This window comes from Eumetopias jubatus, unplaced genomic scaffold, assembly GCF_037043125.1.
Source record: "Eumetopias jubatus isolate StellerSeaLion01/CBP00866 unplaced genomic scaffold, mEumJub1_p1.0 scaffold_11, whole genome shotgun sequence".
Lineage (NCBI taxonomy): Eukaryota > Metazoa > Chordata > Mammalia > Carnivora > Otariidae > Eumetopias > Eumetopias jubatus.
This window is the reverse complement of record NW_028274817.1, coordinates 45,799,195-45,814,872: the sequence shown is the minus strand read 5'-3', so window position 1 is coordinate 45,814,872 and position 15,678 is coordinate 45,799,195. Positions and strand designations below refer to the sequence as shown.

The following is a 15,678-nucleotide window of genomic DNA, read 5'->3' as shown; positions in this document are numbered from 1 at the left end:
TGATTGACTTATTTCGCTTTGTTATTTGTTTTCTATATGACTTATGTCCTTTTTGTTCCCCTATCCCTCCACCATTGCCTTCTTTTATGTCAAGTAGACATTTTCTAGTGTACCATTTTCATTCCCTTGTCATTTCTTTTACTATATTTTAAAATATATTCTCTTGGTAGTTGTCCTGGGAATTACAATGAACAACTTAACTTATAAAAATCAAGTTCAGATCAATACCAATTTAATTTCAAATCTTTGCTCCTAATAGCTCTATCCCCTACCCACTCCTTTGCATTGTTATTATCATACAAATTACACCTTTATACACTGTGTGTACATCAACATAGATGTTGCTTTATAAAGTCTTTTAAATCAAATAGAAAAAAATAGAGTTACAACAAAATACATTTATACTGTCTTTCATGTTTCCTATAAGTTGTGGTACGTATTTTAATCCTTTGTTGAGAGCTGGACATTTAGGTAATACAGCAACCCGGGATACTGATGCTTCTCTCAGTGGTCATTTGTTTATTTGTTTGTTGACTTGGTGGGACTAATTCTGGGAAGTTTATTCCCCCCACACACTCAAAGTGTGCATCTCTGATGTCCCAGCTCAGATCTTTTTCCCTTGTTTTTATCTTTTAGCCTGGCTACTTGGGTTTTGCCTGTAGGTTAGCATGTCATTTATTGGTCAAAGGTTGTGCTTAAGTTCCCTCAGTCAGTTAGATATTTACCCTTTATCATTAGATAGGTGTGTAGCTGCTCTCACATTTCAGTGAGTTTACATATTTTGCCTCTCTCCCATTCAGCCAGGGACTAGTAGCTTGGAGGTTTCTTCTCTGATTGTTCCTGAAAGGATATAGCCTTGGACATTCGCACATTCTTTCAGACTGCCAAGGATGACTGTGACTTTATTTTTAATCTCGGCTTTCTAGGATTTGTCCCTGGGTCAGAGTAGCTTATGATTTAGTCAGTGCTTGGTCAGAGGTTGTGTTTAAGCTCTTTGTGCCAGTGAGGCTTTTGCCCTATGTTTATGGGTCTCTGTGTGGCTTGGGGAATCCTTTCAAGCTTGTTCCATGTCTTTCTCTAATTTTCCTAAGAGGATGCAGCCTAGCATATACACACAGTCTTCCTGATCCCCACAATTTTATGTGATCTCAAGAGGGCTTTTATTGTTTGTCTCTTTCCCTGGTTCTTTCTAGGAAACTTGTGACTGTTCTGACATTTTTCTTATATTAGTGGTACTAGCCTCTCCACCAAGATCTCCATTGTTTTTTTGACAGTGCCTGTCAAAATGCATGGAATTTTCTACTACCTTTTCCAAATTATTTCAGTCCCTTCAGGCAGAGCTGCAGCATTCCTCATCTTTGTGTCCTGCCTTTCTTCTTGGGGAGAACCCTTGAACCACTGCACCAGAGCTGAAAGCAGGCACCTGCTTTTACCTGAGTAAAACTCCTGCTCTGTGAGATGGTGCTGGGAAGGGATAGCAGTTCCTGGTCTTTTGGGCTTGCCCCTCCTAGAATAGAAAAATTATTTGAGGATATAATTGTTAAACATTTCCCAGATTTTTTGAACATCATAAATTTACCTATTCAAGAAGGTCAATAAATCCCAAGCAGGATGAACTCAAAGAAAAGCATGCCTAGACACATCTTATCTAATTACTAAAAACCAAAAGTAAAGAAAAAACCTTGAAAGTAGCTAGAGGAAAATAACACATTACTTATAGGGGAACAACAATTTGAAAGACCGTGGTTTTCTTATCCCAAACAACGAAGCTCAGAAAATAGTGGAATAACAACATCTTTAAAGTGTTTAAAGGAAAGAATTGCCAAACCATAGTTATACTTCAAGAACAGAGATGTAATAAAGATGTTCTCAGATGAAGGAAAACCAAGAGAATTTGTTGCCAACAGATGTGTTGTAAAAAAAAAAAGATGCTAAACGAAGGTCTCCAGCCTAAAGGGAAATGATACCAGGGGGAAATCTGGAATTCAGGAATGAAGGAGAAGCAGTAGAAATGGTTAATATCTGGGTAAATATAAAAAACTTCTGTTTTTTGAAAACAGTAATGACATCGTATTAGTTCCTTACTGCTGCTGTAACAAGTTATTGAAAATTCAATGGCTTAAAACAAGACACATTATCTTACAGTTCTGGAGGTCAGAAGTCTAAAATGGGTTGACAGAGCTATGTTCCTTCTGGATGCTCTAGTGGAGAATCCATTTCCTTGCTTTTTCCACCTTCTAGAGGCTGCTTGAATTCCTTTGCCCATCGCCCCACATCACTCTGATGTGTGATTCTGTCATCACATCTTATATGATACTTCTGCCCCCCTTATACGGACCCTTGTAAAAAAATTTTTAAAAAGGACCCTGTGATTATATTGGGCCCACCCAGCCAATCTAGCATAATCTTCCTATCTCAATATCCTTAATTTAATCACATCTGCAAAGTCCCTTTTTCCATATAAGGTAACTTAGTCACAGATTCCAATATGTAGACATCTTTGAGGAGACATTCTTCTTCCTACCACAACATCATCAAAGATCCACAAATATTTAAAAATAATTTAAAGTGTTCTAGAGCATAGGGAAAGGTGGAAATCTACCCCATTAATTCTATAAGGTTTCATAAGACTTACACCAAAACAAAGAGGACTAGAACTAAAACAGTAAACCAGAGGTCACACTAAATTATAAATATAAATGCAAAAGTCCAAAAGAAAATATTATCAAATTCAATATAGCACTGTAGTAAATAGAATAGTGATAATGGTCCCTATTCTTTGTGCTATCTGTATTAGATTAGCATCAATGTTATGGAGGCTATGCATGGGCTGAATAACATGGACTTCCACTCACCAAGGTTGATCTTGTGCTAACACTGCTGAGTGCCCAAACTGACAACAAAATAAGATTATGAAGAACCATTCAATACAATAAGACAGTATTTCCTGGGGATACCAGTCAGCCCCATGGTGGTAGGATTATTATATGGGACACCACTCATCATGGTGAGAACATTTTTCCTTATGGAAATAAATATTCTGGACACACATTTATCTTCTTTGCTCATGATGATTCTTCAGTGCCACCATCCATTGACTTCCAGAATGCCTTAATCATCATTGGGTTATCCTAGGTAATAGTATTGTCTCTGACCAAGGAACTCATTTAATGGTAGATGAAGTACAATAATGGAGTCATATCCAAAGATTCACTAATCTGTATTACTTACTCCATCATGCAGAAGCAGCTTGCCTGATAGAAAAGTAAATGAATTACTGAAAGCTTAGTTATAGGATCAGATGTTCCATGCTGAGAGTGCAATACTACAAGAATACATGGTTGCTTTAAAACCAGTGACCAGTATATGGTGGTATTTCCTTCATAGTGAGGATACATGAGTCTGGGAATGAAGGGATGGAGGAGGGAGTGGCCCCTCTCACTATCACACCAATTAACCCAGTAGGAAAAAAAATATATTTTTGTCCCCACAACCTTGGGCTCGGCAGGTTTGGAGGTTCCATCTTCCAAGGGATGAATGTTTCCCACAGGGAATAAGGCCATGGTTCCATTAAATTGAAAGCTGAAACTGCAGCCTGGCCATTTTGGTCTCCTTATGCAATTGAACTGACAGGCAGAGAAAGGGGTTACTGTACTGGCTGGAGTGATTGAATCCCATTACCAAGGGGGAGTAGAGTTGCTGCTATACAATGAGAACAGAAGTTTGCTTGGAGCCCATTAGGGCACCTCTTAGTGCTCATTTGCCCAATAGTCCTCGTCAATGGGAAAATGCAAAAATCCAATAAAGATAGGATTGAAGGTTAGGGTCACTATATCAGGGAAAGAACTATGAAAAGCTAAGGGGCATATGAAATGGATTATTGACTTTCGCCTCATGACCAGCTACAGAGGGAAGCTGTGGCAGCTAGGCGTATCTTTGTTGATAATTTTTTTCCTTCCTTTCTGTTATATATGAAAAATACTGGAGATGGTTGTTCTGAATTAGGTTTCAGGTGGAGAGCATGAATTGACATCACTCAATGACAGTACAGAGGCTGATGGGTCTTTTTGTCCCTTCTTCCCTGTTGGAGATGAGTTTCTTTATTTGAGTAAAGGGCAAGAATGGATGCTGAGTGGCTAAAGGGGTGAACCATGTTGGCTAAACTTTATTTTACCTCACCTCCTGATCAATTTCCTGCCCCTTGGTCCTGTTCTATGCCCTGGGAGGCTGACTCCTATGGACTGTATTCCCTAAGCACCTTTCCTAGTTGGAGTCTCTTTGGATTTGGCCAATGGAATACACTTACAGAACTTTGGAAGAACAGAGAAGACAATTTATTTTCTTTCCTGTTTCCTCACTGATTTGGGCTGTGTTTTATTGGCAGTGAGTGCCAATAAGTATACTGGCGGTGATGGGCCAAGACTTCAGCTCCTGCAGAAAGTCCCTCTTCCATGGCCTTAGTTTTGATCAAGAAGTCCCAAACACCAGAAGCATTCTCATAAAAATCAGGAAAAAGACAAGGATGCCAGTTTTTTCACAATTATTTAACACTGTTCTGGAAGTACTACTTAATGCAATTATCTGAGAAGGGAATGTGATATTCATATTGGAAAGGAGGAGACAAGATGATCATTACTGCAAATGAAACAAATCTAAGAGAATCAACTAAAAACTATTTGAAACCTTAGGAATTCCATAAAGAGGCTGGCTATAAAATCAACTGCAAAAACCAACCACTTTCATATATAAAAACAATAAACAGAAAATGTAAGATAAAGAAACGATTCAACTTACAATAGCCACGGAGAAAAGTAAGCTACTTAAGAATACCCTTAACAAAAAATCTGCAAGACATACTCATTAATTCAACAAGTATTTATTAATAATCTATAGTGTGCCAGGCAATGCTCTACGAGTTATTATTATTTTTTTAATTTAGAAATGCCGTTGAGGAAAAAGAATGAAGACTAGAAGAAATAGGTTCTTATATAGAAAGATATTCTTTCTTCCTCAGTTTTATTGAGATATAATTGACATATAATGTTATGTAAGTTTAAGGTGTACAGTGTGATGATTTGATACACACATATTGCAAAATGATTGTCACAATATGGTTAGTTAACACATCATCATACCATATAATTACCACCTTATTTGTTGTAGTTGTTGTGGTGAGAACATTTAAGATCTACTCTCTTAGCAACTGCCACGTGTACAGTACAGTGTACTGTTAACTATAGTCACCATGCTGTTCATTTAGATCCCCAGAACTTATTCATCTTATAACTGGAAGTTTGTACCAACATTGCCTCATTTCTCTTTTTCCCCAGCCTCTGGCAACCACCAATCTACTCCCAAGTTTCTATGAGTTTGGCTCTTTTAGATTCCACATGTAAGTGATAATCATACAGCACTTGTCTTTCTTTGTCTGACTTATTTCACTTAGCATAATACCCTCCAAGTTTATCCATGTTATTGCAAATGGCAGGATTTCCTTCTTTTTATGAATGAACAACAACACATTTATATTCATATATAATATACAAATATAATATGTTTATTTTAATTCAGTCATCCATTGATGAACATTTTGGTTGTTTTTATGTCTTGGCTATTGTGAATAATGCTGCAATGCACATGTGGGTGCAGATATCTCTTTGACATAGTGATTTCATTTTCTTCAGACAAATACCCAGAAGTGGAATTACTGGATCGTATAGTATTTTTCTTTTTAATTTTTTGAGGATCCTCCATACTGTTTTCCCTGGTGGCTGTACCAATTTACATTCCCACCCACAGTGCACAAGGGTTCCCTTTGTCTCTACATCCTCACCAGCAATAGTCCTCTATTGTCTTTTTAATGATAGCCATTCTGACCTGTGTGAAGTGGTAAGATATTCTTATAAAGATGCCTGTTATCCCTCAGTTAGCTTATAAATGAAGTGTAACCTAAATTGGAATAGACAGGATTTTAAGGGAATATAACAAGATAATACATTTCATGTCTAAATAAACACACGTGAATAGGCAGGTAAATTATGAAAAAGAGTGATTAAAGAGGCTTTATCCTCCCAGATATTAAAACATATTATAAAGATACTATAATTAAAACAGTTTGGTATGTAAAAAGAAAAAAAATAACAGATTCAAGCAACATAATAAAGAATCAAGAAATATATCCAAATATACGTGGATATTCAGCTTACGATAAAGGTGACATTTTATTTACTTATTTATTTTTTGTTTCAAGTTTTTATTTGAATTCTAGCTAGTTAACATATAGTGCAGTATTAGTTTCAGGAGTAGAATTTAGTGATTCATCCCTTACGTATAACACCCAGTGCTCATCACAGCAAATGCTTCCTTAATACCCATCACCCATTTAGCCCATCCCCTGCCCACCTCCTTCTATTAACTTTGTTTGTTCTCTATAGTTAAGAGTCTGCTTTATGGTTTGCCTTTCTCTCTCTGTCTTCTTTTTTTCATAAAGGTGACGTTTTAAATCAGTGAGCTAGAGAAAGATTATTTGATAATTGGCACTGGACAATTTCCTATTTGGAAAAAAAATTATTCCATGTGTTCAATAAAGGGGGAGAAAATGTATTTACAATGACATTAGGAGGTTACTTGCTTTATTCACCATGTTGACATTTATACAAATGGTTCAAAAACAATGGTGAGGAAAATTACTGGTGCCTTACTGGTAACAAAGGCAATGCCACCAAAAAAATTCCATATGAGCCAAAAATTTAAATACTAAAAAATGTACATTAAAAAATGTACAAAAACATTAGAAGAAAATACAGATCTTCCTAACCAGGGCACACAACCCCCAAAATGTAAATAAATAATTGATAAATTTTGTATCATAAAGATTTAAAAATTCCATATTGCAGAAGTCCAAAAAATTATAAACTGAGAATATATTTATGACACTTATGATAGTCAAAGAGCTCATTTCCTTGATATACAGAAAGTTCTTATGTATTAATAAGAAAAAGATGAAAAGCTTAATGGAAAATGGGGAAAGGCAATTCATAGAAAGAAATATACAAATGGTTAACAAACCTATGAGAAGATGCTTAATCTCACTTATAATTAAACAAATTGAAAAATTTTGGAGCAGAACATGGAATATATATACATCAAAATTTAAGAGGTGAAGTTGGCAGCATCTACTTTGACCCAGTGGTTTCACTTCCAGGAATTTATCATAAGAAAATAATGCCACAATTGTCAAAAAATATGTGTATTAAGGCTTCCACTTTAGCATTTTTGTAATAGACCAAGATTGGGAAGAGGCTAAATATCAATCAGTGATAGATTGGTAAAATTTTGGTAAATCCATACTGCAGAATATTATTGTATCTGATAAAATAACATACATGATATATTAGTTGAACAAATAGTTGCATTCTATGACCCAAAATTATTTTTAAAAGCTATATGTGTATATACACTCACATACAATGTACCTACTTATATATGTGTATATATATATGTGTGTGTATATATATATAGTGGTTGTTGATGATATATATAAAACAACAGCAAAACCTGGAGAGTCAATTGAAAAGTTAACAGTGATTTTCCCAGGATTTATCCTAGGATTGAGGTATATGGGTTATCATGGTGGTTATGAGAAAGGTGGAGAATTTGAACATTCTTATTTTCAGCTCCCTTCCTTTCCTAGTTAATACTTGCTTTTCTTCATCTCAGCTCAAATTTTCACTCCCTTTCCCCCCACAAGGAAGTCTTCTTTGATCCCCAGACTCTGCCACTTCTTTTACTATATTAATAATGTTCCTTTCATTCACAATATTTTTTCGGTTTGTATGCATGTGTGATTATTTCATTAAGGTCTTGTTTCCACTATGAGAGCAGAATCAGTGTCTGTTTTTGCTCACCAACATATTCATAATAAGCACAGGATTTATGGCAATTCTCCTTGGTCCCCTCTCCCTCCCAATATTGTGATGTGGACAACTGAATTTTTCTCGGTCTTATATAAGGGGTTATGAAATTGCAGCTTTAAATGATTTTTAAAGATTTTATTTATTTGAGGGGGGAGAGAGAGGACATGAGCAGGCAGAGGGGCAGAGGGACAAGCAGACTTCCCGCTGAGCAGGGAGACCAATGGGGGGGTGTGGATCCCAGGATCCTGAGATCATGACCTGAGCTGAAGTCAGATGCTTAACCAACTGAACCACCCAGGCACCCTAAAAGTGCAGCTTTTATTTATTTTTTTAAAAAAGATTTTATTTATTTATTTGGCAGAGAGAGACACAACGAGAGAGGGAACACAAGCAGGGGGAGTGGGAGAGGGAGAAGCAGGCTTCCCCCGGAACAGGGAGCCCCGATATGGGACTCGATCATCATGACCTGAGCCAAAGGCAGACGCTTAATGACTGAGCCATCCAGGCGCCCCCCCTTTTTAAAAGATTTTATTTATTTATTTGACAGAGAGAGACACAGCGAGAGAGGGAACACAAGCAGGGGGAGTGGGCGAGAAGTGCAGCTTTTAGACATCACCCCCCACTCACACAAAAACAGAAGGAGAACACATTGGAAACAAACAGCAAACTCACACTAAATGGTGAAATATTAGGGGCATTCCCATTTACTTCAGGAACAAGGTTGGGAGGCCCTCAATCACCATTATTCACCGTTGTTCTGGAGGTTCTGGTCAATGCAGTACATCCAGAAAATGAAAGAATAAGAGATATAAATATCGGAAAAGAGGAAATTAACAAAATCATCATTTGCAGATGCTAGATGTATCAACTGAAAAATTATCAGAAATACTAATTATTTTTCCTTAGGCAATAACCTAGTACAAAATATAATCATAAAAGGAATGTCATCCTACAAAACAACAAAACAATAAACTACCTAGGAATAAACTTAGCAAGTAATGAGTATAACCTACCTGAAGAAACAAAATTTGTTGAAGATCATAAAAGTCGACGTAGAGAGACTCAATTTTTAAAGATGTCAGTTCTCAAATCAAAGTGCAGATTCATTACACTTTATGTCACTAAATGTCAACCATCTCACTCTGTGTATTGTTGTTCAACCTGGAACTGGACACATGCATACATATACTTTTTGTATTTGCATGAAGAAAGGTGGAAATTGTTAAAAGTGGTTGGTGGTGGAACAAGAGTTGCAGGGCACTTTCACATTCTACCTTATACATTTCTGCATTGTTTGCACATTTAAAAAAATAAGAAATGTGTATAATGAGAGAGACAGAGGCAGAGAGAGAGATTGAGACAGAGAGAGAAAGGAAGAGATTGATTTCTACTCAGGGGATATATCTTTTTTCCTAGGCAAGTAGTTCATTATTTTGTTAAAGTCATAGATGCCCGTGAGAATCTGGTGAGACCGATGACCACTCTCTCCACTAAAATGAACATATGTGCATAACGTTGATACAATTCCAGGTACAGCACAGAAGTGGTCAGTTGAGAAAGCCCAGTCTAGGTTAATCAGTATGCTCAGTGGGGAGACTTTCTGGGGCCCCCGCATACATTTGGCTGAGGGGGCAGCAAAGGGGGCGTGGGCTGCAGGCAGTGACCCTGCAGCAAGGCTAGGTTCTCCCGGGGTGCCCTGTGGCGAGGAGGCCAGAGGTAAGAGGCCCAGCTGGCTGAACCTCTCAAGCCAGGTGATAGCAGCCGTGGTGTTAGGAGCCATGTTACCCAAGGCGCCATGGATGAGGGCAGAGCAGGCCGACCTGGGGGCTTCCCCCAGGCAGCAATCACTTCTTCATGGAAACCCACAGCTGCAGGGCTATGTGGGAACAGCAATCCCTTCTATGTATCCCTGAGTCACATCCCTGGGAATTTGGGGGGAGGGAGGGAGAAAGGGAAGAAGCAAGCCAGAAACAATGGCTCAGGTTGGTCCCCTGAGTAAAGGTGGCCGTTTACCATCTTGGTCACCTGTCCATGTGTACTTTTAGAGCGAGCAACAGAGTCAAATGGCTGAATGCAGGGAATAAGAGGCTCTGGAATACGGGGGGAGGTGGAGGGTCAGCACCTTCCTCCCCCACTTGACAAAGCTGAGAGATCAGACCATTTCTACATTCCTCACACCCTCGGCTGCCTCTGTCTTCGTGGACTGGAATGTAATCCAGGGGCAGGTCTCAGAAGAGCCATCAAATCACAACAGGTTCCTGCAGCATTCGTCGACTTCGGGACAGTAAATAGACGTCTTTCTTTAATCAAACAAGACAGGATTGTGTTGCTTTTGTTTTATCAAATTGTAAGTTGATCCCAAAGTAGAAAAAGTAGTAGATCATTTACATTAACTGGCCAAACTTAGACGACTAAGGATTAAATCTCTTTGTGGACTAATTCATAGATCGTATGAAAAATTTGTTTTCAATTTTAAAACGGGTTAGTATGTTTCGAAAGCTGCCATTTTGTTATAACCAGTAGAAACATTTTTCTTGTACTATAACAAAATATAACATAATTAATGAGGCCTTTTGGGTCCCCCCTTAAATGAAAATAGCATCATTTTATTTTCTCAATATAAAAGTAATGCACTACTGATTTTAAGAAATGAACAGAAAAGTTTAAGAAAGTAAGGGACTCCCACTACGTATAATCTTTTCTGAGATCTTTCCTCCCATTTAATAGAGGGGTGCAGGGAAAATGCTGGCCCTTCATAGCTGGGGGTGGGGGGGAGTGAGAGAAGGGGAGAAGCAATTGGACAGGGAGTAGAGAAGGGAAAATAAACTATTCCTCAAAGAGGAAGAAAAGACCAACGGACAAGGGAACAGATGCATCTTCTCCCTGTTAACCAGAGAAAGGCAAATTCCGGCCACAAGGAGAAGCTCTCCTCAGTCTCTGGGATTGGCAGAAGAAAATGAGTGGCAGGACCCGATGTAGCTGGGAAGGAAAGGGGGGGTGGGCCAGCTCCTGACGCACTGCTGGTGGGAGTGGTAATTGGGGTCTTGAACTCACGGGTGACGTGGCCCTCACGTGGGCAGGAGCCGACGTTTGCAGACGTCCTTCTAATCCTGATCCTGGTTTGGTCCGGTTACCAGCTCCCTATTACCCCCAGGGCGGGCCTGTGGCCCGGGACGGACGAGGAGGTAACTGCCGGGATCCCAGCAGGTCTGTGTGCGGATGGGCGCTGCCTGGGGGAATCCCTGCGGTGCGGGGAGTGGAGGGTGGAGACCAAAGAGGGACGAGGCCTGCTTTCTCCACAGCCTTGCACTATCCCTGGCCCTTCCAAGAACAAAAATGGTGGACTCTGGGGTGCGGCTTCCAGGGGCGACCCCAGACCAGGAGGGAGGAAATCTGCAAACTTTGGCATCCAGGGCCTTGAATCGGGAAGGGCAGATAGTAAGATTCTTGCCCTGGGTGCTGGTCTGTCTACCAAGCCAGAATCTTGGTGCTGTGCGTCTGTAATTCCCCACGTCTTTCAGTAGGGCGCTGTACCACGCAGAGGAACGAATCTGCCCCAATCCCTGCAGGTCTGGGTAGAGGTGGGATTGCCCCGCAGTCCCCGGAGGGGTGGGGGTGGCTGCGGTCTCTGACTTAACTTGGGCCCATTTCTGACTCCAGCTGCCTTCCTGTTATTTTATGTAGGAAGAAGGATGTGACAGTACCCACAGGGAAAATGGCTGTCGTGGGGGGTGGAAATGCATCGGGGAGGGGGCTCTTCTTTTGCTCCTCAGGTTTGCCTTACTCCCTCGCCCCGCCTCCTCCCTTTCCAGTTGTTCAGAAGGGGTGTGGTTTTTGCTGGGAAAATGGCCGACCAGTGAGGGTGGGGGCTGCGGGAGTGGGTGAATGGACGCCGGGCAGGAAGAAGGCTGATGTCAGCAGAGTCCTGAGAAGTGGGGGTAGGGGTGAGAGACCAAAAGATGAAATCCGTTGGACAACCAGGGTCCTGAATTTGGAAAAGCTGGTATTGGGACTCTCTGAAGTGCTGTCCTGTCCGCCCAGCTGTCTGTCTCTGTCCTGTCGTTTGTGTGTCTGTGGATCTTGCACTTTAGGGCCAATTCAACCCTAGAAAGCGAGCAGAAGAGGAAAATTGTTCAGAAAAAGTAGGTCAGAGTGAGGGTGGTGGCACTATTCGGGGACCCCTGGGGTGGAGAATTGCGAGGACTGCAAACCCGGGGGAGCCCATGGACTTCCTCCGCATCCCCCTCCTTTCTTCCTCTTTATTCCATTTCAGAGCTTTCAAAACAAAGTGCTCTGCAGGTAGACGACAAAGAAGGAAGTGGCTGGGGGGGCGGAGTGTCACGAGAATCCTGAAGTGGGGGTGGAGAGGCTCTTGCTCCAAATTACTCTTCTTCGGAGTACAGTGTCCTGGGGTTGCTCTGTCGGTCAAGCACTCAGTCTCAAGAGTTACCAGTCCTTAGATTTAGTGGAGGAGGCGGAAACTGATATGAGGGAGGAAGGAAATTGCTTCGGAGCAGTGGAGGTTGGTATAATGGGTGGAGGGAGGAGTGTCCTGGTACCTCTGAGATGGTGGGGGTGGCGGAGGCAAGGGCCAGTTGGAAACCTTTGTGCATTTTGCTGTCTTCCACACTCGCTCCACCGCCATCCCTTTTATTACAGGGAAAGGGAAGTGACTGACCAGGGTGGGGTGGAGGATCGAAAGAGATAAAGGAGATGGGGAAGGGAGATAACTGAATTTCCAAGCCATAGCTCTGTGACTGAGGAGTGGAGGGTTGGGCTACGCAGAACTGGGACCAGAGATTCCGGAGAGGGAAGTGTGTCCCATCCAGGGAGAGGTTCTTCTTCTGTCCCTTGAGCGTTCAGCACCTTCCTCCCCACCCCTTTGTATGCAGGTTTGCGGGTCGCAGTGGACTCCCAGGCAAGGAAGAGAAGGAAGAAACTGCCTGGACCTGTGCGGGTGTATGTGGGGGTGCCGCTAGCCCCAGGACATCTGGAGGGGTAGGGGAGGTAGGGAACTGATTAGATGCCTTGAATGTAACGGGCTGGGGTGGGATGGGTGGGATGGTTGAACGTCAGGTTGGAGAGCCTGGAGGTGGAGGTGGGGAAAATTTTCCAAAATTACCTTCCCTGTAGAGGAAAGGAATCAGTGATCCAGCCCCGAGTCCCTGTCACGTCCCTGTCCGTTTGTTGGTCTGCAGTTCAGTCTGTCCGCATGCAAAGGCACAAAATGGGGAGACTGACGCCTTAAATCTTTCCTTCATTCCTAGGTTCTGCTGTTACCTGCAAGCTGCCACAGGGCCCGCCAGCTGTCGCTGAAGACTCCGCCCCCAACAGGAGCCCTGCTCTGGGCCAGAGCAGTCCCACTCCACCCTGGTTAAGAATTTGGTTCAGACTTTCACCCCAGCATGGGCCGTACTCGGGAAGCTGGTTGTGTGGCCGCTGGTGTGGTGATCGGGGCAGGCGCCTGCTACTGCGTCTACAGACTGACCTGGGGAAGAGATGAGAGTGAGAAAATCTGGGACGACGATGAAGAGGACGATGAGGAAGAATCTAGTGATATTGTAGAGACTGGGGTTGAGACTGGGAAAGGAGCTAAGGCTAATGCTGGGGTAGGGGCTGGGGCTCGACTTCAGGGTGAATCAAAGGTCAAGGCTGAGGTGGGCATGGAACTCCAGAGTGGTTCGGATGTAAAGGCAGAGGCCCACTTGGGGGCCCGGAATGGAGGTGGCCTAGAGGCCAAAGCCAAAGCCCTTTTCAGCACTCTGAAGGAACAGGCAAGTGCAAAAGTGGGCAGAGGAGCCCGGTTGGGCACTATCTCTGGGAACAGGACTCTGGCACCCAGTTTACCCTGCCCAGGAGGCAGGGGTGGAGGCTGCCACCCCACCAGGAGTGGGGCTAGGGCTGGAGGTAGGGCAAGTGGAAAAACCAAGGGAAGAACCCGAGGGAAGAGCACCAGGACTCCAGCCACAGCATGGCCTGTTCGCAGGGGCAAGTTCAACTTTCCCTATAAAATTGATGATATTCTGGGTGCTTCTGACCTTCAAAAGGTTCTTAACATCCTGGAAAGATCAAATGATCCTTTTATTCAAGAAATAGCCTTGGTCACTCTGGGTAACAATGCAGCATATTCTTTTAACCAAAATGCCATTCGCGAGTTGGGTGGTCTTCCAATTATTGCAAAACTGATAAAAACGAAAGATCCTATTATTAGGGAAAAAGCTTACAATGCCCTTAATAACTTGAGTGTGAATGCTGAAAATCAGGGCAAGATTAAGACGTATATCAGTCAAGTGTGTGATGATACCATGATCTGTCGCTTGGACTCAGCTGTGCAGATGGCTGGACTAAGACTGTTAACCAACATGACTGTGACTAATCATTACCAACATTTGCTTTCCTATTCTTTTCCAGACTTTTTTGCTTTGTTATTCCTGGGAAATTACTTCACCAAGATTCAGATTATGAAACTAATTATAAACTTTACTGAAAATCCAGCCATGACAAGAGAGCTGGTCAGTTGTAAAGTACCGTCAGAATTGATTTCCCTCTTTAATAAAGAATGGGACAGAGAGATTCTTCTTAATATCCTTACTCTATTTGAAAATATAAATGACAACATAAAAAACGAAGGGCTTGCATCATCTAAGAAGGAATTCAGCAGAAGTTCACTTTTTTTCTTATTCAAGGAATCTGGAGTGTGTGTTAAGAAAATCAAGGCATTAGCAAATCACAATGATCTGGTGGTGAAAGTAAAAGTCCTAAAAGTATTGACCAAACTCTAATTGGGAGTAGGTCCCAAACAATCTCGAGATAATTTTTTAGTGTGCACTGGGAACAATGCATTTTGTAAATTCTTCGTTTTCCACTGTGCTTACATGGCAAGGAGATCCTTTCAGCTCCTACTCTGGAATAATGGATATCAAGGGTCATCAACAGTGATGTTACTTGTGGTGGCTGGTTTTAGTCTGGACCATTGTAATGATTTAATGAATCCTAGAGCTTGTATAGAGAGCATTTATTGATTCCATCTTGCTACCTAGATTGAGATATTTTTTACTCTTTACCTAAACTGACAGCAGGCTAATCATAAATAAGCTACACTTTTTTGGTTTCCATTTGTTAATCTTAGACTCGTGTTTCATCAATAAAGTTGTGTGTTTTAACCAGCAAAAAAAAAAAAATTGGATCACATCCTTGAGTTTATGATCTCTTTGGAAAGGTAAGATGTGTGGAAACAAAAATACGCTACCAAAGCCACAAGCCTCTGATCATGGCCAAACCCTTCCCGTCAGTGCAGAAACTTCTGCAGGCAGCAGTGCTCAGGCAAAGCTGTACAGAGGAGGGGGACACTTAGGTAAGCTGGGCTTGAAGGATAGGAAAAAAATGGGGATGTTTGGAGACCCAACTGGTGACTTGGAGACAAATCTCGTGTTATGTTAAATACTGTCATGGCACTAAGTAGCACTACGGTATTCACTGGTATTAGATAGACTTCTTCCCCCCATAGTGTGGTATCGCTGAAGTTATGATGCATCTTACAGTTGAAGGCACCTTAGCATTGTTCCATACTTTAATTAGAAGTATTGTTTTCCTTTTGTAGTGGTATGTAAAATAATGATGCATCTAAAAATCAGAGGCATCTTAGATCAGTGAAATTCTGTTTCTAGTTACCGAGAAAAATGTGAAACTGTGTTAATACTTTTAAAGGGTGTATTTGCTCCATAATAAGTACATCATTTTGTACTGATAGAGGTTTTGGGGT

The 15,678-nt window shown here is 41.5% G+C and overlaps 1 protein-coding gene across 9 annotated transcripts; it reads left to right on the top strand.

Moving 5' to 3' along the window:
- Positions 1 to 11,001: 11,001 nt before the first annotated feature.
- Positions 11,002 to 15,076, top strand: ARMCX1 (armadillo repeat containing X-linked 1). Of its 9 annotated transcripts, none has more exons than XM_028095366.2 (3): positions 11,002 to 11,101; positions 12,809 to 12,923; positions 13,184 to 15,076. In XM_028095366.2, the coding sequence occupies exon 3, from the start codon at positions 13,322 to 13,324 to the stop codon at positions 14,696 to 14,698; it is 1,377 nt and encodes a 458-aa protein (XP_027951167.1). In that variant the 5' UTR covers positions 11,002 to 11,101; positions 12,809 to 12,923; positions 13,184 to 13,321; the 3' UTR covers positions 14,699 to 15,076. The 9 variants fall into 9 exon arrangements, with proteins under 9 accessions (XP_027951167.1, XP_087884826.1, XP_027951165.1 ...); XM_088028700.1 differs by having other exon boundaries at positions 11,002 to 11,123; positions 12,809 to 12,914; XM_028095364.2 differs by having other exon boundaries at positions 11,002 to 11,123.
- The last annotated feature ends 602 nt before the right edge of the window (positions 15,077 to 15,678 follow it).

Coding starts and splice junctions, on each gene's coding strand:
- ARMCX1 (XM_028095372.2), top strand. CDS start 13,322: ATGGGCCGTACTCGGGAAGCTGGTTGTGTGGCCGCTGGTGTGGTGATC.